Consider the following 27145-nt stretch of genomic DNA (forward strand, 5'->3'; position numbering starts at 1 on the left):
AGTCTTTAGAATTTCTAAATATGTGAATATTTTCATAAGTTACCTACAAGCACTACTGGAAATTATAAACAGTCTGTAACTATCAATAGGGTAGCACTGTGAAAGTCACAGCATCATACTGCGGGAAAGGCGTCACCAGAGAAGTTTGCAGAACACTGTCAGGGCTGCAGTGATGGCGCTCAGCACAGTCCCGTCCTTTGCAAAAAGTGACATGAGGTCACGAGCCAAGATGGACTTTTAGGCCTAGGGGTTTGGGGAGACAAATATGAGTGCAGACATTGACTTGATTTCTATAAATACTGATTTATAAAAAACCTTAATAATTTTGTGAGTATATTTTTCCCTTGCAAAATAAAACATTTTAGGAAAAATATAAAGTAAAAGGTAAAAGTTGCCCTCATGAAAGAGATTTTTCTATTAAATTTGTGTAAAGGGAAATTTAGCTATTAATTTTTAAAAGGAATTCATCTATGCAAAAGCTCTTCTTAATATACTGAGTCCATTTATGGAACTGACAAATACATAAAAAATTGGTATATCCTGAAAAGTACAGAAAAGATGTTTTCATTGCTTAATAATCCCACATTAAAAATTTCAAGGAAAAAAGGATAGTTTCATCAAGAATAAGAACTGAAGAGGTTATTTCTTATGATCATCAAATATGTATTTCACACAACTATGTAATGACAATCCGAGAAAAACATTCATGTCCTTTTAATGTGAATATTTCTGAATGCAGTTTCTAGCCGCCTTGAGTAAACTCCATTCTTTTGTTGCTGTGCTTCTGCTGATCTTTCCCCGAGTCTTTGTGGTGGGTAACATCCTGTCCAATTAGTTGTCAGCATATTTCCTTTTACCTTCACTGCAATGACCTTACCTTTTCTAAAATTTCATATAATCAATCTGTTCAATTAAACTCTTCAAAAAACTGTCCTCAAAATCTACTGCTAAGCAACAGAAACCTGTTGAATTAATCTTAAGTGAAAAACATTTCCGAAGAGAGATGAGAACACTAATAGTCACTTCACAATAAATTATTAATTTAATACAAAATATAGTAATATCTTGTTAGAATTTATAAGTAGAGATAAAAAATCACCTATAAGAATTTAAACATTTTATGGGTGTATACTTCTACATCTGAATGTATACCAAAATTTGTAAACACATTCAGCATATATGACAGATCTCCAAAAAGTAGTTAATTTACTTTGATGTGTTTGATCAACCCACATTCATCACCTGTTCCACAAATTTGGGAAGACAGTACAGCACATCAGTGCACTGCTTTCATGAGAGCACACTTATTACAAGCTCTTTGCACTTAAGAAAAAAAAATGAAGCTAGTTCAGATAGTAAAATGCAGCAAAACATATTCTAGTATATTCAAAGCCAGCTCAGAATTTGAAATATAGGCTCTGAATTACAAAGTGAACTAAAACATTTCATCTACATTTATCTTTAGGGATAAAGGTTTTGACTGGAAAAAAAGGCTTTAAAGGCTGACAGGCTTCATGAGAAGGGTTCCTTAGGCTTCCTAAAAACCAGATTGTTCTTAAAAAGTAAATTCGATAAGTGCAAATGAGTCAGAAACATATGAATTAAATTTTCCTTAAAATACACAAAGGTTTAAAAATTAGAGAAAAAGTGCTTGGTAAAGTGTGTTTAGAAAATATTACAAAATATATTTCCAAATGTTTAAAAAATAGCTTGAGATATCTTGCAAACTGCAAAGGAAGCTTGATTAACCCTTCTCCAATTTCATAATCATCACTAACACTAGAGGACTTATGTTATGGAACATGGTAGTCATCCCATGATTAGTTATTTTGTTTAAAGAAGCTATTTAAGATGTGCTAACTGAAAGCATCATGACATCAAAAGCTATACTCAGCTCTGGGGTAGTGCTTCTGCTACGAACACTGAACCCAGAGACAAGCATCCTGGGGCTGCTCTCCTGGTAACAGATGGCGACAACACACAGCTCGGGACTTGTCACCAGTGGGCAGGGCCTGTGGGAATCTTATTAATAAAGGTAACTATTAGAGCTCTCTGTCACGTAAGTTGGTAATCTACACATAATTAATGGAAACTCTTAGAATGATTGACTCATTTCATAAAGCCTGTGGCGGGTGCTCTGCCCGCAGGGCCCCCGCCCCGTCTGCCACAAATGAGAATAAGTCTAACAAGACATGATCTGCTTGGGGAGGAGTGGTGGCCGATCTCTCAAAGGAGACGGGCCAGGAGCCTATTTCTCGAGGGGTTTTATTGGCTTTAATTTGCACAGGAATACACAGCATACACATAAATATCATCAGTCATTGTCAGACAGTAATGATTACACAATAGATAACATTCAAAGAACTATGAGGGCTTATTCTGAGTCAGGGTCAAATAATTAAAGGGCCATATAACCTTGGGGAACAAACTTATTTCATGCTTGGACCCATATCATTTAAATTGAGGGTATTAGCAAAGCCAGTTTTAAAGGGTCTTATGCATTCTTTCTTAGGCCTGATCATCTTAGGGAACCTGCCCTTTCCAGTACAGGGCTGCACCCACCTCTGGCATTGTTTCAGGCTTAAGTTGGACAGGGGAAGTAAGGCAGCCAAGAGATTAGGAGACTTCTCACAGACAGAATGAGGACTCAGGCTATGTTAAAGCTGAGGGGCTAGGGTCCATCACCCCCTTTTTCTATAGCCCCCCCAAGTCCTTCCCTCAGGGTCCCTCCATGACTGTGCCTGTCTTAGGTTGTCCCTCCCTTGAGGAATCTTACTAGTCACTGGCTAACTAGTCATCCGCCCAGGACCAAGCAGGTTGAGGTAAAAGGGGGCAGTGGTGGTGCTCCTGCCACGGAGATAAGCTTTGTTTCCTCAGTGGCTTATGGTCCCAAGGTCTCTCTACTCAGCCTTAGGCATGGGGGAGTTACAGCTTCTGAAACTAGGCAGGGTGGTTCCCAACAAGCCTGCCCTGAACACAAGTAGGTGTGTATTTACCCTTGGACACAGTAAATGACAGCGATATCCCCAACTTCATTTTAACCCCACAACACAAGAGACATTATTTTTCCCTACCATTATATGCATCAATATTGTAACTGGATATATAATCATCTGCTAAAAGTCTTCTAGTAAAAAAGCACTTCAGCCAAGAGAAGGTAAAAAGTGATTAATAGCCTCAGAAAAATGAGTGAAGGTAACATTCATTTCAAGAACTGAGTGCCTTCACATTTTACATTGTTGAAAATAATCTTGGAATATGCAAGGAACCAGCTCTGGAATGAAAGCGACCTAGATTCCATTCCCTCTTCCACAACTTTAGAACCAAATGACCAGAGCAAGCCACTTGATAAGCCTCAATTTCCTCCTCTACAAAAAGATAACAATAGCAAATACATCTTAGAGCTAACATATGGATCTAATAAAACAAACAGCAAACATTATAAATGTTAGTTCCAATCATATGATGTCAATTTATCTTGTATTTCTTAACTACCATCAACTTGGGTAAATAGTCTGTATCATGCATGTTTTAGAAGCTTAAAATTCCTTAATACTCATTTTGCTGCCTGGCTCACTTTCCCCTTACACCACAGCATTCTCCAAGATCAGAGATAGATATGTCGTTTCCCACTTCAGAAAGTGACCTTGACCACATATCTTAATATCTGCCTGGGTTCAGCTCCTTCACCCATATGATAAGGAGAGTAGACCAAGTCATTTGCTCCTAAGTTCAGGTCTCAATGCTCCAAACCTCTCAAAACCTATGTGAAAGGTCCTGAGAACTTTCTGATAAAAAATTAAAATTAGGTAAGAGGTGGATAGGAAGCAGGCACTGAGCACATGCTCCTCTCCCTCAGTGCCCTTTCCCACCTGTTCTGGTGGTGTAGGTGTGATGGCTGTGAACGAGGAGCTGGACGATCTTAGGTAAATCCCTGACTTCGTCTGGGCCAGGTGCAGCTGACTGTGACAGTGAAGGGGAGAAAAGCCACTGGCACGGGCCACCAGCATCTGAGCCGGCCCTCGGTGAAGCAGCCAGATGAGACATGAGTCCACCCTGCCTTTCAGCCTGTCCATTGGAAAGGCAGCAGCTGATGCTGGCCATGCACAGCTCTCATCTCACAGTTTCCGAGTATTTTTTTCAATGCCTGGATTCTCTGAGCAAACACCCATATGAGCCATTGACCATATCACCTTACTAGGAAGCACTGGCCATGTGCACTTAAGAGAGTAGAAAAGACTAAAGGGAGAGTGAGAAGGCTCTAGCTGTAAATGTTTTCTACTTTTGTCCTTAGTTCTTTTTTATACCTTTAAGAGATCAAATCTTCACTAATGGTCACAGAAAGAAAAAAAGGTAGTGTCCTAAATTGTTGCTAGGTGCCTTCCAGCTATAAATATTACACAACTGCATGACAACATAATTTTGCACAGATATCTACTTTACATTTGGTCTACCTCTTCTTTGGAACACTTCTAGAAGCCAAAAATAAAACCAGAAAGGTCACAGCCAAGAGAAAGAACACAAAGCACTAAAGCTCAAACAAGAACCCTCCCTACCACACCTCATCCTCAAACAACTGTCCTCCTAACCCACCCGAGATTCTAACAACTGTTTCACTGGGTTCACTGAAGACTGAGAGTAGGAAACTAAAAGAGAAATAAAGGTTGACAGAGTGATAACAGAAGAGTAAAAATACTATAAAGGCAAACACCAAAACTCAAAGACCATTTAGTGACAGGCAGAAAAGCCTTGCTACCCTCTACTAGCTGCCCACAGGAGTGTGTTGGGGGAGTAACTCTGAATCAGAAAGAAAAGGTTAAGTTCAAGTTGTCTATTTTACAAACTCAGAGAAAAAGTGTGATGTGTTTTGGCAGGGTTTCAATAAAAAGCAATTAAAAGTAGATAAACATATGAAAAGATGTTCAACATCAGGTCATTAGAGAACTGGAAATTAAAACAGCAATGAGATACCACTGCACACCTATCAGACTGGGAAACCTGAACACGAAGACCAAATGCTGGTGAGGATGTGGAGCGGCAGGAACTTTCACTCGTAGCTGCCGGGAAGGCAAATGGTGTGGCCACTTTGGAAGAGAGTTCAGAATTTTCTTAAAAATTTTATATACTCTTACCATACATTCCAGCAACTGTACTCCTAGGTACTTACTGAAATTAGCAGGTCCACACTAAAGCCTGCACATGAGTGTTTGTAGCAGTTTTATTGCTAATTGCTAAACCTTGAAGCAACCAAGATGTCCTTCAGTAGGTGAGCAAATGAACAAACTGGCATTCCCCCATGGTGTCCTGTTTTCCATGGTAAAAAGGATCAGACTGTCAAGCCACAAACAGACATGAAAGAATGTAAAATGCATATTGCTAAGTGAAATAAGTCTGTCTAAAAGGCTATTTACCATGATTTCAACTATATGACATTCTGGAAGAGACCAACTATAGAGCCAGTAAAGATCAGTGGCTGCCAGAGGTTGAGGAAGAGGGAAAAACGAACAGGTGAGCGCAGAGGGCAGAGAAGCAGTTCTGTGTGATCCTCGAATGGTGAATACATGACATTATGCTTTCATTAAAGCACAATGAACTGTACAACACAGAATGAGCCTTGATGTAAACTACGAGCTTTGGTAACACATGGGAGAACACTCCAGAACAGAATTTATTTATAAAAAATTGTGTATGTATTCTTACATGTTTAAACTCCAGTCACCTTCAAAGTACTCCTCATTTAATGCAACACACCTGTCAAGACTTTTTTCCACTGCTCAAAACAGTCTTGGAACTCTTTGATTTTGATGCCTTCTAGTGCTTCTACCGTTTTTTGTTTCACCTCTTCCACATCAGCAAAATGTTTCCCTTTGAGGACTTTTTACATCCAGGAAAACCAAAAAAAGTTGCCTGGGGTGAGATTGGGTGAACGGGGAAGGTGGAACATGGTGGGCACGCTGTTTTTGGCCAAAAACTGCTGAACACTCAGCACAGTGTGGTCAGATGCACTTGTAAATGATCCGTCACGAAATGGGCAAATGCACTGAGTCTTCAAAAAAAATTCACTGAAGCTGAACACAGCCTCTCACAACAACGCCAGCTGCTACACTGATACAGATGTGTTCCTAGAACATTCATCTAGTGGGGGAAGCCCGTGCTACAAGGGACCCGTCTCCAGAAGATAATTCCAGTTTTTGGGGGCCCTCCTCATAAGATGCATCCATATGGATTCCATTATAACAAGTGCACCCCACCAAAGCAAGATGTTAATAAAAGGGGAAATTGGGGTGGGGGGAGAAAGTATATAAGAACTCACCTTGCTGTTTAATTTTTCTGTAAGTCTAAAACTGCTAAAAAAAGATTAAATAAAGTCTGTGAATTTAACAATTTTGGGGACTCATAAAATCAGACAAATCAGAGTCCTCTGGAAAACTCACCACACGGAATATTCATTTGCAATGGTGCTACACAAACAATACAAGTGTGTGTACTAAACCAGTTGTCACAGTTTTAAAGCCACTCGTCTTACCTGCATTGACCTTGAAATTATTTGTACAATACATGGCAAACACAAAACGCCAGATTATAATGTGGTTCTTTAAGAACTAAAATCCTGGGAAAGCCATTGCTTACTAGTAAGGGACCTGCTACCCCCACTGGGTGTCGGTTAGTGGGCCAGTGCTGCACATCGAATCTGAACCACAAGGAAAACTCTGACGAGCAACACTCTAAATATTTATTACCAAATTACAACCTATGCACAGACACAAGTAAGCTCATGACACAGCAAAGTTGGCAGCACAAAATGTAAGGAAAATCACATTTAATAAATACAGTTTAGAAATATCTTCTTCTTTAAATTAGGTTCAAAATACTGGGAGACAAACACTGAAACTAAAATCTCAACACACACACCATCTTAACATAAGTGATCTTGCTCGACACTGTCCACACCATAAGAACTGGAGGTGACTCTGCTTTGTCCACAATCCGAACAATGTGTGTCCACCCTGTGTGTTTTCATGAAGTATTTAGGTTCTTAAGACAATGGAAACAAGTTAGGTTCCCAGACTTTTCATGCTGTCAGGTTAGCTTGTATTTATGAAGCTGTGAGAAACTAGGAGGACGTGTATATAACAAAGCTGGTCATAACAAAGACAGAAGGGATAATTCGGACATTTCACAGAAAACTAATTTGAATCTGTGGCTTTGACAGAGAAAGAAAGACAAATATTTTAAATAAAGATTTCAGGGTTAAAGTAAAAAGTCAATGGGAAGAGGGCAAGAAGAGAAAGAAGGGAACACTCAAACACACAAATCTGCGTGGATGATGAGCTGAATTTAAATACAGTTTCTATTCCTCCCCGCCTAAAACTAAGCCTGGTTAACTGAGGTAGAGTCTGGAAATAACATGTGCAAAGGCTCAGGTTTTCCAAAGGGCAATATTTAGTCATTTCAAAGGTTGTAAGACAAAAGTGCATTTTATAGTTTTGAACATAAAATCAAATGAGAGCCCTTTTACTGGAGGAAAACCTCTATGCTAATTTCCTATTTCTTGTGCCAGATTTCCACATGTGCAAACACCTACACCCTGCTGGTGACAAAGCAAAGTTGTGTCCAGACTATTTATATACATATATAAAATAAGGTCAATTAAGAAATTAAAAGAGTAAAATTAATAGAATAACTACCATAATTTCTTTTCTGTTTTATTAATGAGTCACCTGGAAATTTAGAAATGTTTAAGCTAGAGTGGTCCAGAACCTAATATAAAATTTTTTAAAATATTGTTAATTTGTGAATTAAAAACATATCTATCATCTTAGGGATTTTACTTTTAAAATACTCATATAGTTTCCATATTAACAAACAATATTAAAGCAAATATCCCCCAAATTAAATAAGTATGCAAAAACTAAAAGTATAAATAAGTAAATGTAGTCACTACAACAGAGTTTTAGCTTTTCCTGAAAAAATAATTAATGAAGATGAGAATAAAACATTTGGAGTTCATTTTTACCCCCTAATGTTCCCTCCAACTGTAATTCCTACTTCTTTTCTGTTGTGACAGATTCTGAGATTCACATAAATATAATATGCATCACAAATTAAGTGATATATATAAAAATAATCATACAATCATAAAGTTAAGGAACAAAAGATACAAAAATATTAAAATAATTACTATTGTTTCCTCAAATAAGTTAAAATGGCCATTTCTTGGAAAAGGCCAGCAAGTATCCTAAATGTTTTATGCCAGGGGTCCCCAATCCCGAGGCTGTGGATCAGTACCGGTCCGAGCTGTTGGAACCAGGCTCACAGCAGCAGGTGAGCCTGCACGTAGTGATCTTGAATCATCCCGAAACCACTCCCCATGCCTCAGTCTGTGGAAAAATTACCTTCCACAAAACCATTCCTGGTGCAAAAAAGGTTGGGGACCACTGCTTTATGCCTATCATACAGGATGCATCCTAAGGTATTTATCATCAATAAGACTGAAGGAAGAGTGGGAATCTTCTATTACACAAAAAAAGACCCAGTAATCAAGGCAATACTGAAGGAGCCAGAGCCCACATAACATGAAAGACCTGCCTAAATCCTTGATTAGTTGGGCTCTCAAGTTGGGCTCAGGGAGCGTGAAACAACCATGTCAACTGGTTCATCTTATGACTCACACTGTGACTTCGACAGTGTGCACAGAAACTTCCTAGGAAGGAATTCAAACAAACTCAAGCTGCTCCAAACCTAGAGGCTACCAATAATTTCAAATATCATACAGTCAGGCTACATAGAGCAAAGTGGAAGAGTAACAATTACATTGTATGTTTGGGCTGTACACACACACTTTTCCTGAGGTATCTGTTTGTTTGTTCACAGTAGATTTAGATTCATCAGACACTTACTTGCTCACTTTTTGCATAGTGATTTTAGCCTATTTTTTGATAGTCAAATATCATATTCTAAAAACTACAGTCTCAAGAGCTCAGATGAAGCCCCTAATTATGTAGCTAGATCACATGTGAGTCCTCTTCCAAGCTGTCCTGGTATTTCTAGAGACCAAGGTCCAAGCTCAAGAGGGTCTGGTCACTCTGCAATGCCTGCGCTGCTACTGACCGGAAGACAAAGTCTGTGATGCCCTTGTCTACGGTCCATCTGCATTACTAAAAGTTTTCAGTCTACATTAAAGAGCCACTTGTCCGTTACATTTCATCAATATTAATTCCTTTAAACAATGAAGAACTTATAAGAACAAAATGTTTACATACAACATGTAACACATTTACATGTCTACCATAATTACATGTGTACATGTTTACAATAAACATGTAGCTTAGAAATGACAAAACTGATTAATGAAACTAGCCAGATCTGTAAGTTATATTTTTCAGATAAATAAATATCAGTTCTAACTTTAAAACAGATTTAAAGAGCAAAACAGAAAAAACCTTTTACTTATTTTCTTTCCAAAGCACACTCAGGTTACTGTGCCTCTCCATTTATAGCCCAAACTCATTTCATTAGCTGCACTCAAGGCCACACTATGTAGTTATGAAACGAGCCCAGTCAGACCTGTGCTGCATGGTCCAACTCCGTAAGCATAAAGCCCCCATCAGGCTCTTCCCTGCCCCACCTCCCACCGGGCTGTTGTACACAGGAAGTACCCAAAGCAGGTTTGCTGAATGCAGGAACCCCCTGATCAGGTGTGTGCAAGACAGAACTGCACAAACCTAGTCCTCACACCTCAGTGTTGTAAAATCCAAAATACTCATGCTTTCAGATGAATCACAGGGACCAAACCTTTCTAATTTGATAATGCAGCATAGAAAAAAATAAAATGCAACGACACTCTCATTCTGGGTAAAGCAATGTGCTGCCTGGCAGTAATGATGCTGTGCACACAATGCACCGCCAAGACAAAACAGAACACCTGAGAGGTCCCGCAGGGTGGTTTAAGGGGTTGAAGATGCATGGTACATTCAGCATCCACTGACAGAGCAAAACAAGAAACAAAGGAAACAAAAAAGCATGCTTGACTCACTTAACTTGCTTAAAATAAGCTTCCAGGAAGCTTAAGTTTCTAAATACTGCTTAACTAATAATTTTTAAAAATCACAATTACTACATCACTATCCATGAAGAATTTTTTCAAAAATGAAATACATGCCAAGAGAAGTAACATAAAACTTGGAAAAATGGTCTAATTAACTAAAGAATACAAACAAGTTTCAATGACTGCTCCTAGTACTTTAGAAAAAAAAAATGTTACTGGATGGCAACAGTTTGTAAGATTATCTTAGTGGGATTATTTCTTTAATTAAAAAATGAAAGAAACAGCCTGGGCCAGGAGACTTGGTTGGTTGGAGCACCGTCCTGTGCACCAGACGGTTTCGGATTCAATCTAGTCAGGGCACATTCCCAGGCTCTGAGTGTGATCCCAGTTGGGGAGTATACAGGAAGCAACCAAGTGATGTCTCTCTCTCTCTTTCCTCTTCCCCCCTCTCTCATCCTGTTCTCCCTAAAATCAATAAACATATGCTCCGATGAGAATTTTAAAAAATGAAAGAAATATGTCCGAAATGAAAGAACAGACCAAAAATCCAGAAAAAGAACAAAATGGAGACAAGTAATCTACTAGCTGCAGAGTTCAAAACACTGCTTGTAAGGATGCTCAATGAACTTGGGGAAAGAGTAGATGAACTTAGTGACTTCAACTGCATAAAAACGGATATGAAAACCATAAAAAAGGATGAGTCAGAAATGAAGGATGCACTAACTGAAGTGAAGAATAATTTACAGGGAATCAACAGTGGAGTAGATAAAGATGAATATCAAATCAGTATTATGGAATATGAGGAAGCAAAAAACACCAAATCAGAACAGCAAGAAGAAAAAAGAATCCAAAGAAGTGAGGATACTGTAAGAAGACTCTGGGACAACTTCAAGTGTATTAACATTTACACCATTGGGGTCCCGCAAGGAAAAGAAGAGAGGAAGAAATTGGAAACCAATCCAAAAAAATAATGACAGAAAACTTTCCCATCTTGGTGAAGGAAATAGACATCCAAATACAGAAAGCACAGAAAGGCCCAAATAAGATGAACCCAAAGAGGCCCATACCAAGACATATCAAAATTAAAATGCAAAGGTTAAACACAGAGAATCTAAAGAGCAGCAAGAGAAAAGCAGTTAGTTACCTACAAGGGAGTTCCCATAAGGCAGTTGGTTTATTTCTCAACAAAATCTTTGAAGGCTAGAGAATTTCTGGCCACAATGGAGGTGTAGGCAAACACACTGTGCCTCCTTGCACAACCAAAAGGACAACAAATTCAAAAACAAAAACAACCAGAACTGACAGAAAATTGAACTGTATGGAAATCCAACAACCAAGGAGTTAAAAGAAACATTCATCCAAACCAGGAGGAGGGGCAAAGATGGGCAGAGACAGGCAGCTGGGCAGAGAGGACTAGCAGCACGGCGGCAGCTGGCAGACTCAGCAAGGTGGCAGCTAGCAGACTGGGTGGTCCCATATTTGTGTGCAGATAAACTGAGAGGAACAACTGGGTAGGGAGACAGACCACACAAACCAGGGGTCCAGAATGGGAAAATAAAGCCTCAAAGCCTTGACTGAAAACACCTGTGGAGGTTGAGGCAGCAGGAGAAACTCTCTGCCTCACAGGAGAGTTTGTTGGAGAACCACAGGGTCCTAGGGAGTGCACAAACCCACCCACTGGGAATCAGCACTAGAAGGGCCCAGATTGCTTGTGGGTAGCTGGGGAAGTGACTGAAAGCACACAGAGAGCAGAGCAAGTAACAATGTTCCCTCTCGGACCCCTCCCCCACATACAGCGTCACAAAGAAGCAACGTGGGTTCCCTGCCCTGGCGAACACCTAAGGCTCTGCCCCTTACTACATAACAGGTGTGCCAAGACAAAAAAAAAAAATGGCCCAAATGAAAGAAATTATCAAAGCTCCAGAAAAAAATAACTAAGCAACAAAGAGATAGCCAACCTATCAGAGGCAAAGTTCAAAACACTGGTAATCAGGATGCTCACAGAATTGGTTCAATATGATCACAAATCAGATGAAAAAATGAAGGCTATGCTAAGTAAAATAAAGGAAAATGTACAGGGAATCAACAATGATAGGAAGGAAACCAGGATTCAAATCAACGGTTTGGAGCAGAAGAAAGAATGAAACATTTAAACAGAACAGAATGAAAAAACAAGAATTCAAAAAAATGAAGAAAGGCATAGGAACCTCCAAGGCAATGTTAAATATCCCAACATCAGAATCATATGGGTACCTGAAGGAGAAGAGGAAGAGCAAGAAATTGAAAACTTTTTTGAAAAAGTAATGAAGGAGAACTTCACCAATCTGGCAAAGAAAATAGACTTCCAGGAAGTTCAGGAAGCTCAGAGAATCCCAAACAAGTTGGACCCAAGGAGGAACACACCAAAGCACATCATCAAGTTATCCAAGATTAAAGATCAGGAGAGAATCCTAAATAAGGAGCAAGAGGAAAGGAGAGAGTTACCTACAAAGGAGTCCCCATAAAACTGTCAGCTGATTTCTCAAAAGAAACTTTTCAGGCAAGAAGGGGCTGGAAAGAAGTACTCCACGTCATGAAAGGCAATGACATACATTGAAGATTGCTCTATCCAGCAAAGCTCTCATTTAGAATGGAAGGGCCGATAAAGTGTTTCCCAGATAAGGTCAAGTTAAAGGAGTTCATCATCACCAAGCCCTTATTTTATGAAATGTTAAAGGGACTTATCTAAGAAAAAGAAGATTAAAAATATGAACAGTAAAATGACAACAAATTCACAGTTATTAACAACCACACCTAAAACAAAAACAAACTAAGCCAACAACTAGAACAGGAACAGAATCACAGAATTTGAGATCACATGGAGGGTTATCAGTGGGAGAGTTGGAAGGGGAGAGAGGGGAAAAGGTACAGAGAATAAGTAGCATAAATGGTAGGTAGAAAATAGACAGGGGGAGGTTAAGAATAGGAAATGGAGAAGACAAAGATCTTATATGTATGACCCATGGACATGAACTAAAGGAGAGGAATGTGGGTGGGAGGGGTGTGTAGGGCAGAGGAGAATAAAGGGGGGAAATGGGACAACTATAATAGCACAATCAATAAAATATATTTTTAAAAACTAAGTTAAATATTTGAAAAAAGAAACTTTGTAGGCCAGAAAGGGTTGGCAAGAAATATTCAAAGTGATGAAAAGTAAGGACGTACAATCAAGATTACTCCCCAGTGAAGCTATCATGTAAAATCAAAGTACAGATAAGGAGCTTCCCACAGAAGAAAAAGCTAAAAGAGTTCATTGCCACCAAACCAGTACTGAGTGAAATGTTGATGGGTCTTCTTTTAAAAAAAAGATTAAAAAATATGAACAATGAAATGACAATTAAGTACATTATCTATCAACAATTGAATCTAAGAAACAAAATAAATAAACAAGTACAACAGAAACAGACTCACATACGGAGAAGCTATTCATGGTTGCCAGAAGGGATCGGGGTTGGGAGATGGGTATAAAAGGTGAAGGGATTAAGAAGTACAAATTGGCAGTTATAGAATAGTCATAGGATGTAAAGTACAGCATAGGAAATATAAGTCAATAATATTCTAATTATTACATATGGTGTCATATGGGTGCTAGGTTTATCAGGATAATCATTTTGTAAGTTATATAATATCTAATTCAGAGGTTGTATACCTGAGACTAACATATTGTATGTCAACTGTAATTGACATATAATATTAAATAAATAAAAATAAAAATGGGTAAAAAGAAATGAATAAAAGGGAACTTTTATCATCTAATTTTTAAGATGAATTCAAATTAAAATAAACAATGGTTTTAACATCTTAAAAAATGTATAAATTCTTATAATCTATCCCTCAGAAGAAAGTGGGTAATTTATAGCATTAGATGAACACTGGAATTTAGTCAGATTTAAGTTATCTGTAAATTACATAGTTCTTAGTAGGTAAAAAAAAATCTCCTAAGATACTAAAAGGTTTTTTATAAAGTATCTAAAGAGTTATGGGTGTTTTTTTAAACCAATAGATACTCTCCAAAATTGAAAGGTCAGGATATCGTCAAATAAAAATGTCAAAAGCTTGACCATTAAAGCATAGGCTGCCCAATCAAAATAGGATAAATGTAATTTTAAACAAATGTAATTCTAAACACCATGAGACTCACTCCATTTGTGATTACATATAGGTTGTCTACTTTTTCTGGCCTTGTTCGGTCTAATTCCTGCTGAACTGATTAAGCATGGCACCTTTCTATCCTAATCTTTCTACTTTGTGCCCAAGTTCTCAACCTTGAGAAAGCACAATTAAAAATTTTTCAAATGAGCATCATTCAATATGTACAATGCTATTCTGTTAAATAAGCTGTCTGAAAAACTATAAATTTGGTTTTGTTGTTCTTCATTATTCACAAGAGAGTAGACTTGTTCAGAATACAAAAGTATTTACCAACAATATACAAGTCAAATTCAACAAAAATCAAACAATGTTGGAGCTGAAAAAAGTAATGGGTTTATCTGTTTGACCGCAATTAAAGAAGAGCGAAAACAAACTCAGAGGTCTAGAATGAAGAAGTGCACTGTACCATAATATTCTTCCCACCCTTCCAATATGAAATATAAGAAGTACCAGCAAAAATACTAACAACTAGAGAAATGGCCTGGCAAAATGACTCACAAACCAACAGAGCATGAGGATATTCTCATCCAGTGCTCAATAAATGATTAAAGGCTAATAATAGAAGAAATGGTGGGGGGAGGAAGGGTAATAATTCAAACCACATAATAGACTTTAACAGTAAAGAGCTGAATTCTAGAGGTTTAAGTAGTAAAATTCAGTATTTAATCCACAACTATCATTCTCAATGAATAATGAATCTGATACAATCTCAGTTTTGATGTTAATAGTCAACACGTGTAGAGCCCTCATGTTTAGAGAAAAGAATAGAAAAGCACAAAAAGTAAAAGATAGCAAATGCAAGTGAGAAAGAGAGGTCTTTCTAAATCTTTTGTAAACGACCTTCCACAATAGCACACTGGTCCCTTTCCTCCACTGCCCTGGCATCCTGGTTTGGGGTTGCAACATTAATGCATACAGTCGGGTGACAGGGACCATCAGGTTTTCTGCGTAAGCTCCTCTTATTTTCCAACTACATTTACACTCTGTAATTTTAGATTGTTTGCCTTTAGTTGGTGAAAATTTCCCCAATTAAAAGTTTCCAAACTTATTTTTTAAATGCATGAATTTCTTCACATTTTATAAATAAAAATACCAGAATGAAAGAGCTGACAAAAATTCAAGCAGATCCAAATTCAACCATCCATTTCTCATACTTCTCCAAGTCTGCAGCAGAGACAGACTTTGCAATTTTCTTAAGAGCCAACTCAAAGTCCCCTTTGGTAACAGGCATCTGAAGCTCTTCCTTTGAAAGTGCACGGATTTCTTCTGGACTTAAGCCATTGATGCGCCGTCTCATTGCCATTAAGGATGCATCCCTAAAAATGTACCAAAGTCAGTGAATACTCATTGTTGCAAATGCTATAAACACTTTCAGTTGTAACAAAGTTAAGGAAAAACATTCAAAAGATCATGTCATATGTTTTTATGATGTTGTGTAAAATTTTCTCATTTCAGAGACATCCTGACAAATGTAGGAAAGGTTAAAAGAGGATGCAAACAACTTAAATGTAAAATGCATTTTTTTTAAAGATTTTATTTATTTATGTATCTTTAGAGGGGAAGGAGAGAGGGAGAGAAACATCAATGTATGGTTGCCTTTTGTGGATCCCCTGCTGGGAGTTGTCCTGCAGGGAACCAGCCTGCAACCCAGGTATGTGCCCTGACTGGGAATCGAACCGCGATCCTCTGGTTCACAGTCCTGTGCTCAATCCACTGAGCTACACCAGCCAGGGCGTAAAATGCATTGTTAATGAACCCAGAAGTCCATGTTGGGCTCAAATAATACTGAATTTTATTTTCCCCATTTATTCCTCAAAGACAGCCAAGAAGTTTAGAAAAGTAGAGTAGAATTTTGAAATACTGAATTGTACACTTGAAAATGAACATATGGCTAAATGTTAAAATAATTCAAATCTTATACTGGTTTGTCTGCTGCAGTCTAATTAGAGGAGGTAAAGCCAGGAACCTCTCTCCACAACATGCTTTTATCTGCATAGAGTAGATGTAGAATTCCTTTCATGGAGAATTTGTTGGCAACTAAAGGGATAAAAAAATCTGACTTTTCTCCAGATCCAATTTTTAAGTCCATTCTGATCACTTGTAAATCACTATGAAGGTTTTGGAAAAATGGACAATTAGTGCTTATGAAACAGCTATTAGGATGCCAAGCCAAACAAAACTTCACATTTTTTATATTTTAAACAGTGACATTAAAAACTATTTTGAACTTACTGTATGCCACTAAAATGCAGAGAGGAAAAATACCAGTAAAAAAGTGTGAAACACAGTTGTGGTTTTAAAGAAAGACCACTGATATAAACTTAAATATCATTAGAGAAGAACTGAAAGAAAAAAAAGCATCTTCAATGAGTGATGTACATTTTCTAAAATTATGATATCACTAAATTGAAAGGGAAATTTCACTCTAAACTGGTCAACTTTGTTCATCTGCATATGGTAAAATAATGCCAATCAAACCTAAATGATACTATTTTACATTGATGCAGCCAGGCTCCAATTTGGGGCTAAATTAACCTTAAGTTGTCAAAGTCATTATGAAGTTAGACACAATGATTTGAAAAACCACAAGGATAGAGAAGGTGACCATATTGTCATGTCCTTATTCATCTTAACAATGAACAATGAAGGTCTGTAGAAAAAATAAGACAAACCAGAGACCACTGCAAGGAAATGGGTGGCTGTTTTCATGTCAAGGGCCAATAACTAATACATGGACTTTCTGACCAGTCCTCCTGCCAATCCTATAACTAACCACTGAGATCACAGATCATTAAAAAAATACCTGCAAACATTAGTTATATCAGCACCAGAATAGCCCTCGATCTTCTCTGCTATGTCTTCCAGCTGAATATCAGGATCCAATTCAACTTCACGAAGATTGATCTTTAGAAGCTCGGTTCTTCCTTTTGCTGTGAGATTTTTTTTGATATGGTTACACATTTTTTAATAAACCATTTTGATGAGAAATCACATATTAACATTCAGGAGAGGAAAGAAAGTCAGTAACTGTGGGTCCACTGGCATTCCAACTGCATGGCTCCTGGAATCATGTAATTTCCTACATGCCTTGTTTGAAATCATTAAACACAGAAAGAAACTCAGAGTTTTCCTTAAAGATTGTGAAGATACTTGCTATGAGAACAATAGGTCTGAGATCTTTCTATAAAAATAAAACCATTAGTATTCAAGCACCAGAAATGCTTTTAGTAAAAAAGTAGACTGCATAGATTGCTAACTCCTTTGAATTACTTTGCTTACCTCTTTAGTATGATACAGGAAAAGAGTTACACAACTCTAACCAGTCATTTTTTAAAAATCCAATTTTCTTTTTCTGGAAAGCTATAATTGGCACAAAATGCTTATTAATGTCTGTTTCACCTGGAGAGCCAGCCCACAGACATTTGCTGTTCCAGTATGTCTGAAATGTGGATTGAGAAAGCTCAAACAAACCACATAACTTTTCAGATAAGCAATCATGCTTGCTCTTTTACCATCAGTTTAAGTTGCAAATCTGCTTAATACAGCACACTAAAATAATGCATAATTAGTCTGGAGCTGGCTCTCTCCCACTTCCTGACCTATAAAATGAATCTAATTTCCCCAATGTTTACTTTGAAAATTTTTAAATCTCTAAGAACAGTTATTTACTTTTCATCTAGATTCACCAATTGTCACCATTTTGCCATTACCACTCCCTTCTTTCCTTTCCTCTCCATCCTTTTTTGAATTAAGAGCTAGCTGTAGGTATCACAACACTTCATCTTAAACTCAGTGCATACTAAGAACAGAAGTATAAATGCAAGTATCACACTCATCAGGAAATTTAACTCTGGTACATTAGTATTATTGAATATACAATCCAGATTAAAATGTCCCCATTTGTCCCAGACCTTTATAACTTTCTTAAAACCCACCACCTGTTGCATTTAGTCGTATCTCTTTACTTTTCTTTTCTTTTTTTTTTATGTATATTGATTATATTTTGGTTTTTTTGTTTTTTTTTAATTTAATTATTTTTCAAGTACAGTTTTCTATTACTCCCATCCCATCCCACCCCCCATCCTCCCCCCTCACTCCCATTTCCACCCTTCTCAGTTGTTGTCCATGTATCCTTTATATAGGTTCCTCTAAATCCTTCCCTTATTTCCCCTGAAATTCCCTCCCCTCTCCCCTCTGGTCACTGTCAGCCTGTTCTCTATTTCAGTGTCTTTGGTTATATTTTGCTTGCTTGTTTGCTTTGTTGTTTAGCTTCCTGTTAGAGGTGAGATCATATGGTATTTGTCCTTCAACACCTGGCTTATTTCACTCAGCATAATGCTTTCCAGTTCCATCCATGTTGTTGCAAAAGGTAGGAGCTCCTTCTTTCTTTCTGCAGCATAAAATTCCATTGTGTATATGTACCATAGTTTTTTGATCCATTCATTTACTGACGGGCACCTAGGTTGCTTCCAACTCTTGGCTATTGTAAATTGTGCTGCTATGAACATTGGGGTGCATAGGTTCTTTGGGATTGGTGTTTTAGGGTTCTTAGGATACAATCCCAGCAGTGGAATTGTTGGGTCAAAAGGCAAGTCCAATTTTAGTTTTCTGAGAAAATTCCATACTGTTTTCCATAATGGTTGTACCATCTTTACTTTTCTTTAATCTAAAACAGTTCCACAGTGTTTATTCTTTGTCTTTCATGACACTAACAATTCTCCCTCAAGTGATCTTACAGAGCCAAGGCATTTCAATAAAGACCTGAATACGCCTGTTTGTGGAACCAACTAAAATTTATGGGAATGAAAAGAACCAAGAACAACCAAGAAACTAGAAGAACAGCAGCAAGGTGGGCAAAACCACCCTGTCAAAACAGTAAAATTTGCATCTGTGTGATACTCTTGCAGAGACAACCAGATCAGTGACCCAAAATAGGAGCTTGGAAGCATGTCAGAATATTTACTCTGCACTGCTGGTTTAGGACTGGGTGGTACAGCCAGTTGGGAAAGGAGTGTCTTCTCAATAAACCATGCCAGAACAACTGACTATCCACAGGCAGAAATGAAGCTTGGTCCTACCTCACCTGTATCTAAAAAATCAGTGCCAGATATATTACTAATCTAAACATTAAGATGCAAAATTATAAGCACTTTAGAAGGTAAAATAGGAAGACATCTTAATGACCTCAGAAAGGGATTCTTAAAATATATATTCAAAAAAACAGACTACAAAGGAAAACATTGATAACCTAATCACATTAAAATAAGCATTCCTATTTATCAAAAGACATGGTAACACAGCAAAAACACACAAAATCCACTACAAAATCCACTGGCCAATGAATAAAAGATATTTAATTCTTTAATAATAAAGGAAATATAAACTAAGCCACAATAATTTATACCAAGACACTAGTATAAATGTAAAAGTCTGCCAATACCAGGTGTTGGCAAACTCTGAAACCACAAGAATTCCTACACAGTGCTGGCAGGGGTGAGGGCTGGAGTGACCACTCAGGAAGACAGACTGGGGTACCTCCTGATGCTCCGGTGATGCAACACAACCTGCTGTTTCATTCCCAGAAGGGAATGTTCCGTCCTGGCCCAGAGAAGCTTAGGCATCTGCACTACTATGCAGTGTAAGAATGTTCAGAGCTGCATTGTTCATAACAGCATAAAACTTAAAACAATCAAAATGCCCATCAAGTAATATGATGTATAACTGTGGTACAATGACATAATGCTTGTTGTGGGCTGAATTGTATCCTCCCCCAAATTCCTGTACTGAAGTCCTAACCTCCAGCACCTCAGAATGTGACTGTATTTGGAGATGATTTGGAGATAATTGCCTTTAAAGAGGCAATTAAAAGTAAAATGAAGTCATATGGGTGGGCCATAATCCACTCCTATGTGTTTTTATAAGAGAAGATTTGGACACACACATATAAAGGGAAGACCACATGAAGACAACAGGAAAAACAGCCAACTATAAGCCAAGGAAAGAGGCCCAAGAATGAAATCAATCCTGCTGACACCCTGATCTTGGACTTTAGCCTCAAGAACTGTGAGAAAACAATCATCCATTGTTTAACCCCCCTAGTTTGTGGTACTTTATTGTGGTGGCCTCAGAAGACTACTAATGCAATAGAACACCACACAGGAAAAATACAATCTGCATCTATATGTCACAACATGGATGAATCTGAAAAATATACTGAGTAAAAGCAGCAAGATACAAATAAACACAATTACTGTGATTTTATTTTTGTAAAGTTCCATAGGAGGTAAAACTATTTGTTTGGGGATACATTGTTAGGTGACAAAATTATAAGGAAAAACAATAAATTATTTCCATAAAAAGAATAGTGGTGATTACTTTTGGGGGCAGGAAGAGAGTTGTGCTAGGGAAGGAACATACTGGGGAGATTCTGAGGTCTGACAATGCTTCATTTCTTGTCCTAGGAGGTGCTTATATGGTTGTTTGCTTTGCCAAATGTTGTATAAATTGAGATTTTTCTGTATCTAAGTAATATGTCACACACACATGTGTGTGGGTGTGCACATAAAGTAAGACAAAGCAAAGCAAAGAGCAGCCACAGTAGAAAGAGAAACAACCAGGTATTGTCTGAAGTTACCAAAATGAAAAGGTGTGACTAACAAATCTTTACTTCTAAAGTTCCTTGGTCTTGGGAGCTCCCCATCCTTGGCCATCCCTTGCCAATGAGCCCTCCTTGCAGCTCACCATGGTGCATGGCAGGTATAGAACCAAAGAACTCCTCTACTCAGGTGGTCAGCAGAGGTGTGGAAAGAGGGGAGGGGAGGAAGCTCCTGAGTCCCCTGCTACAGAAGAAAGCTGTGTTCCTAATGCCCCATTGGAGCTTCAAACTGAGAACTCATTTCATTGTGCCCTACATGGAGCAGTTGAGTTAGTGAGAGATTATGACTTTGCTCATTTAGTACCAATGTGAAAAAGCCACTGTATTTGTAAAGCAAATGTTTTATTGTAGCCTGCCATGAGAACTTTAACATCAAGTTTAATGTAATGTACTCTCCCCCAAAGAAAGTTCTACACAGATAACTTAAATGAACTTTGGAGCATACATCTGTTCATAAGTGAAGGCCTGGTGTTCTGAAGCCTAGATGGAAATGTCCTCCTTTTCCCTAGTAACTATGATTTGGGAAAAATTAACTTTTAGTACTGGTTGTATCAGTGATTTGTTGAAAGATTCTAAGGATTTGTCAACTCAGTTTTTATACTTCAACTTTAGTTTTATAAACTGAATTAATGATATGTAATAGTCTTGTCAAAGGATATAATGAGGGGTTAATGTGTTCATAGTATAAAGATCTGCCACTGCTACACAGTCAAGTTAACACACACTCTAGATATAAACAAACACTGTGATAACAATTCTCCTTACGCACTCTAGGCAGCTCATGAAGTGGATGACAGTGCATTGGGGCCAGACTGTACTCACATCCCTGCTCTGCTGCCCTGGGCAGGATGTTTAACTCTCAGTGCTTCAGTTTCTTCATAGTAAAATAAAGGTAAGAACAGAATCTACCTCATAAGACTATTGAGAGTTAAATGAGCTAATACACTGAAATCCTGGCCCAGAGTCAACACTCAGCAAATGCCTGTTGTCCTATCACCACCACCATGAATCAGTCAACAAACAGGAGTACAGGGAGACTGAGAAAACCCAGACCCCTTCTACGAAGCACTATCTGGGAGACAATGAGCACGAATGAAGCATCCAGGGACACAAAGTCCACACAGGGAGATAGGCCAGGGCAAAGAAGACCTTGGAATCAAAAGTTTAATGTTGACTTTGGGACTTCTGCCAAGATGGAGGCATAGGTGGAGACACTGTGCCTTCTCCCACAGCCAAGTTTGAATACAACGAAGGTTTGGAGAACAAGGACGCAGCCACAAAACAGAAAATTGAATTATACGGAAGTCCGACAACTACTAGCCATTCGACCGGGAGGTAGGAGGGGCAGAACCAGTGGTGGAGCTGGGTCTGGAGGGAAGGATCCCCAGACCCAGGTGCACAGGTAGCCCGGACCCGGTCAGGGTGTGGGGCAGACTGACCGAGGTCGCACATTCATGCACAGGGAGATGGACCGCGCAGGCCCCAGGGGGTGAGGGCTGGCGGTGGTGGCACGCTCACGTGCAGTGGGACAAAACGTGTGGGCCCGGTCACGGTGGCAGCTGCCGCACCTGTGGGGGCTGCGGCAGGAGATGGCAGATGGACGCCATTGCTCCTCATTGACCCCGCCCCCACATACAACGTCACAACCCAGCGACTTAGTTGCCCTGCTCTAGTGAACACCTAGGGCTCCGATCCTGCTACATAACAGGCACGAACAGCCCAAAAGATGGCGCAAGAAGAACTCAAAGTCCCAGAGCCAATAACTCTCAGCGACTGAGAAATTGCCAGCTTCTCAGAAGCACAATTCAAGACACTGTTTATCAGGATGCTCACAGAACTGGTTGATTATAGTCACAAATTAGAGGAACATATGAAGGCTAAACTAACTGAAATGAAGGGAGATGTCCAGGAAACCAATAGCGATGGAAAGGAAACTGGGACTCGAATCAATGGAATGGACCAGAAGGAAGAAAAAAACATCCAACCAGAAAGGAATGAAGAAATGAGAATTCAAAAAAATGAGGAGAGGCTTAGGAACCTCCAGGACATCTTTAAATGTTCCAACATCCGGATTATAGGGGTACCAGAAGGGGGAAAGAAACAGCTGTGAGTGGAAAACTTATTTGAACAAATAATAAAGAAGAACTTCCCCAGTCTGGCAAAGGAAATAGACTTCCAGGAAATCCAGGAAGCTCAGAGAGTCCCAAAGAAGTTGGACCCAAGAAGGAACACACCAAGGCACATCATAATTACATTAGCCAAGACTAAAATGAAGGAGAGAATCCTAGAAGCAGCAAGGGATAAGGGGACAGTCACCTACAAAGGAGTACCCATCAGACTGTCAGCGGATTTCTCAAAAGAGACCTTACAGGCAAGAAGGGGCTGGAAAGAAGTATTCCAAGTCATGAAATCCAAAGACCTACAGCCAAGATTGCTTTATCCAGCAAAACTTTCATTTAGAATGGAAGGACAGATAAAGTGCTTCTCAGATAAGGTCAAGTTCAAGGAGTTCATCATCACCAAGCCCTTATTATATGAAATGCTAAAGGGACTTATATAAGAAAAAGAAGATGAAAAATATGAACAGTGAAAGGACAGCAAACTCACAGTTATTAACAACCACACCTAAAACAAAAGCAAACCAAGAGGACAGCTAGATCAGGAGTGGAACCATAGAAATGAAGAACACATGGAGGGTTAGCAACAGGGGAGTGGGAGGAGGAGAAGGGGGGAGAAGGTACAGAAAATAGCATAGACAGTAGGTAGAAAATAGATAGCGGGGAGGGCAGGAATACTAGGGAAAATATAGAATCTAAAGAACTCGAGACATGTGGTTATAAACTAAGGAGGGGAGAAGGGTGGGGGAGGGAGTGTGCAGGTGGTGGGGAATGAAGGGGGGGAATAGAACAACTATAATGGCATAATCAATAAAATATATTTTTTTAAAAAGTTTAATGTTGACTTTGAAAAATAATAAAATTCAAATGGAAGGGAAGGAAAAAAATCTAGGGAATGGCAGCATAATACATAATGGAAGTAGAAAGAAGCACACATACACCAGAGTGAAAAAAGGTCAGTAGAAAAGTATAACAGAACACTACCAAAGGCAAATGACACAAGCAGGAGAGCAAAGATGTGAACGTGCAGGAAAAACAAAAACAAAAGAAAAAAATCTGAACCTGATGTGACAGGAAATATGAGACTTGATGATGCCTTGGTAATTATGGAGGTTAGTCTAAAAGCAAAACAGAATCAAATAAAGGGGTCTAGAGAAAGGAGTCCATCAGGCTGACCAGGTGGATACCGCCATATTTAGATACAAGAACTAAGACACTTAAGGTAACGCCAAACTCCACCTATCTGGTTACTTGACTTCTTGCCTTTCATTGACCATGGAAGATTGAATTTACCAAGATGACTACTGGAGTCTCTCTTATCCCACACATGCTCCTACAAGGGGGCCTTGCCACTCTCCCATTCAAAGGCAATCCAATTCCTATCCTCCTAAACATGGCTGGGCTTGTAAATGCTTCAGCCTAGAGGAAGGCTAGGTAATAATAATGCATCTTTCTCCTTTTCCAGGGAAACAATCACACCTGGAGTCCTGAGCTACCATGTGAGAAATCTGACTATCTTGAAGCCACATTGAATGGCCACAGGTAACATAAAGGTGCCTCAGTTGAGGCCCGGGCCTCAATCACCAGGAATGTGGGGTCACCCTCTGCCACAGAACCTTCCCATTCAACCCCAAACATCATGAAGGAGAAAACCTGTGCCCTCCAAGGGTAAGCAATGACTTCTTAAGACACTAAAAGCACTAGCCATAAATAAAAACTTGACAAGAGGGCTACATCAAAATTAGAACTCCTGCTTATCAAAAGACACCATGAGAAAACTGAAGGGAAGCCACAAACTGGAAGAAAACTATTAACAATCCATGTATATGATAAAGAACTACACAGCATTAATAAAACAACAAATACACCAATTAAAACCTGAACAAAAGACTTGAAAAGACACTGTGCAAAAGATATGCCAATGACCAAAAGGCACATGGAAAAGTGCTCTCCATCATTAGTCACCACAGAAATGCACACTAAAAAACCATAGTAAGATGGCATTTCACACTTAACTAAAACAACTAGCATTAAAATACCAGTTATACCAAATGCTAACAAGGATGTGCAAGTACTTCAATCTTATTTATTAATGAGGAAAGTATGAAATGACACAAACACTTAGGAAAACAGGTTGGGTGTTATAAAGTTAAACATATACTTACACCATGATCCACCTATCCTATTCTTATCTACATTCCCCAAAAGAACTGAAAACATTCATAAATAAAAAGATTTATACAGAATATAGCTTCATTCATAATAGCCAGAACCTAGAAAAAATGCAAATGTCCACCAAAAAGAGAATAAACAAAATGTAATATGATATTATGGATAAACTGCTGATACATGTAACCACGTGGGTAAATCTAAAAAAAACATTATGTTGAGTGAAAGTAACCAAACAGACAAGTACATATGTCAGATTCCATTTATATGGAGTTTAGTAATAGGTAAAATGAACCCATGGTGATAAAAATCAGGAAAGTAAAGGAGGGTTTATAGTAATTGGTAGGAGGCACAGAAACTCTCTGAGGTAACAAAAATGTCCTACATCTTGAGCAGCATAATAATTAAACAGAAGTATTCATTTGTTAAAACTCATCAAATTATACACTAAATTATACACTAAAGATTTATACATTTCCCTGTATATCACAATATAAAAAGAAAACTTCACTTATGAAAATTTCTATATTCATCATTAAGATAAAATATTTTTCAAAGCAGCATATTTTGAAAACAATCTCAAGAAAACTTTATTTTTAAACACTTAGGGTTTAATAAAGACTCAAGATTAAAATTAAAAAACTTAGATGTCCTACCTAATTTATTAACATGAACATGGCTCTGAATGAAAATAATTTAGAGTACCCTGGTTTCTGTTTTTGTGAAGCTGTAAACTTCTTTAACCAGAATGTCAATGGAATAAGTGATTAAGAGGGGGAAAAAGGGGTAACAAGAAGCAAAAAATAATAATAATAATAATAAAAATATTGTAAAGGGACTGCATCATACCTGTTGGGAGAGGTATATAAATCCTTTTTTCTAATCTCCTTCGCAGAGCTTCGTCAATATCCCACGGGAAATTAGTAGCTGCCAATACCATAACCATTTTGGAAGGATCATCATTCTCTAAAGCTCCTCCAACTCCTAAACACAGTAAGAGGCAGAAGTCCATTATTTCACTCAACTAACATTACTAAGCATCAATCACATACTTAGTGACAAGCTTAGTGATATAAATAACGCAGTCCTTCTGAACTCCAGATGGTGGCAGAACCAGGCACAGGAACAGATAGCTATTAAAAAAGGAGGCAGAGGCCCTGGCTGGGTGGCTCATTCAGTTGGCCCATCACCCAATACACCAAAAGGTTGCAGATTCAATTCCTAGTCAGGGCACATATGTAGGCTGCAGGCTTGATCCCAGGTTGGGGTATGTATGTAAAACAACAAATTAGTTTCTCTCTCACATTGATGTTTCTCTCTCTCATACTCTCGCTCCCCCTCCCTACCTCCCCGCCCCTCTAAAAACAAGCAATTAAAAAATATCCTTGGGTGAGAATTTTTAGAAAAAGGAGATAGAAGAATTCACATAATCTATTATATAACTGTAATCCAATAAACCATTTTTTGTAAGAAAATGAATGTATATTTCTCAGGAAAGAAGAGGCATAAAAGACTGCTGTTTTATTCCTTTATTTTTTTGTGAGTTCCACTAAAATCATGAGTTCCTCAAACACTTTAATTTTCTTTAAAATAATTTTTTTATTTTCCAATTACAGTTTACATTCAATATTATTCTGCCTTGGTTTCAGGTGTGCAGCATAGTGGTTAGGCAATCATATACTTTATAAAGTAATCTCAAATATTTCAGGTACCAACCTGGTACTATACATAGTTATTACAGTATTAATGACTATATTTCTTGTCCTATACTTTACATATCCTAGACTATTTTGTGAGTACCAATATGTAGTTCTTAAGCTCTTCACTTTTTTATCCAGCCCCTGTCCCAAACTCCCTGCCATCTGCAATCATCTATGAGCTTGTATCTATTAGTTTGTTTTTATTTTTTTTTAAATTGCCCCAGGCCCAGCACCAGCAGCATCCAACCTGCTTGTCTTCACCTAG

General features: G+C 38.3%; 1 protein-coding gene across 1 annotated transcript in view; it reads right to left on the reverse strand.

Annotated features, from left to right (window-relative positions):
* Nucleotides 1-14825: 14825 nt before the first annotated feature.
* KATNAL1 (katanin catalytic subunit A1 like 1) overlaps nucleotides 14826-27145 on the reverse strand; it is a 135133-nt gene continuing 122813 nt past the window's right edge. Inside the window, exons 9-11 of the mRNA XM_037048221.1 lie at nucleotides 26030-26164; nucleotides 17043-17169; nucleotides 14826-15555 (exon numbers count right to left, since the gene is read on the reverse strand). Coding sequence (XP_036904116.1) covers nucleotides 15357-15555; nucleotides 17043-17169; nucleotides 26030-26164 — 461 coding nt within the window. The 3' untranslated portion in view covers nucleotides 14826-15356. The remainder of the gene's footprint in view (nucleotides 15556-17042; nucleotides 17170-26029; nucleotides 26165-27145) is intronic.

The sequence above is a fragment of the Sturnira hondurensis genome, unplaced genomic scaffold (genome assembly GCF_014824575.4).
Source record: "Sturnira hondurensis isolate 20B ecotype Veracruz unplaced genomic scaffold, ASM1482457v3 Scaffold0006413, whole genome shotgun sequence".
NCBI lineage: Eukaryota > Metazoa > Chordata > Mammalia > Chiroptera > Phyllostomidae > Sturnira > Sturnira hondurensis.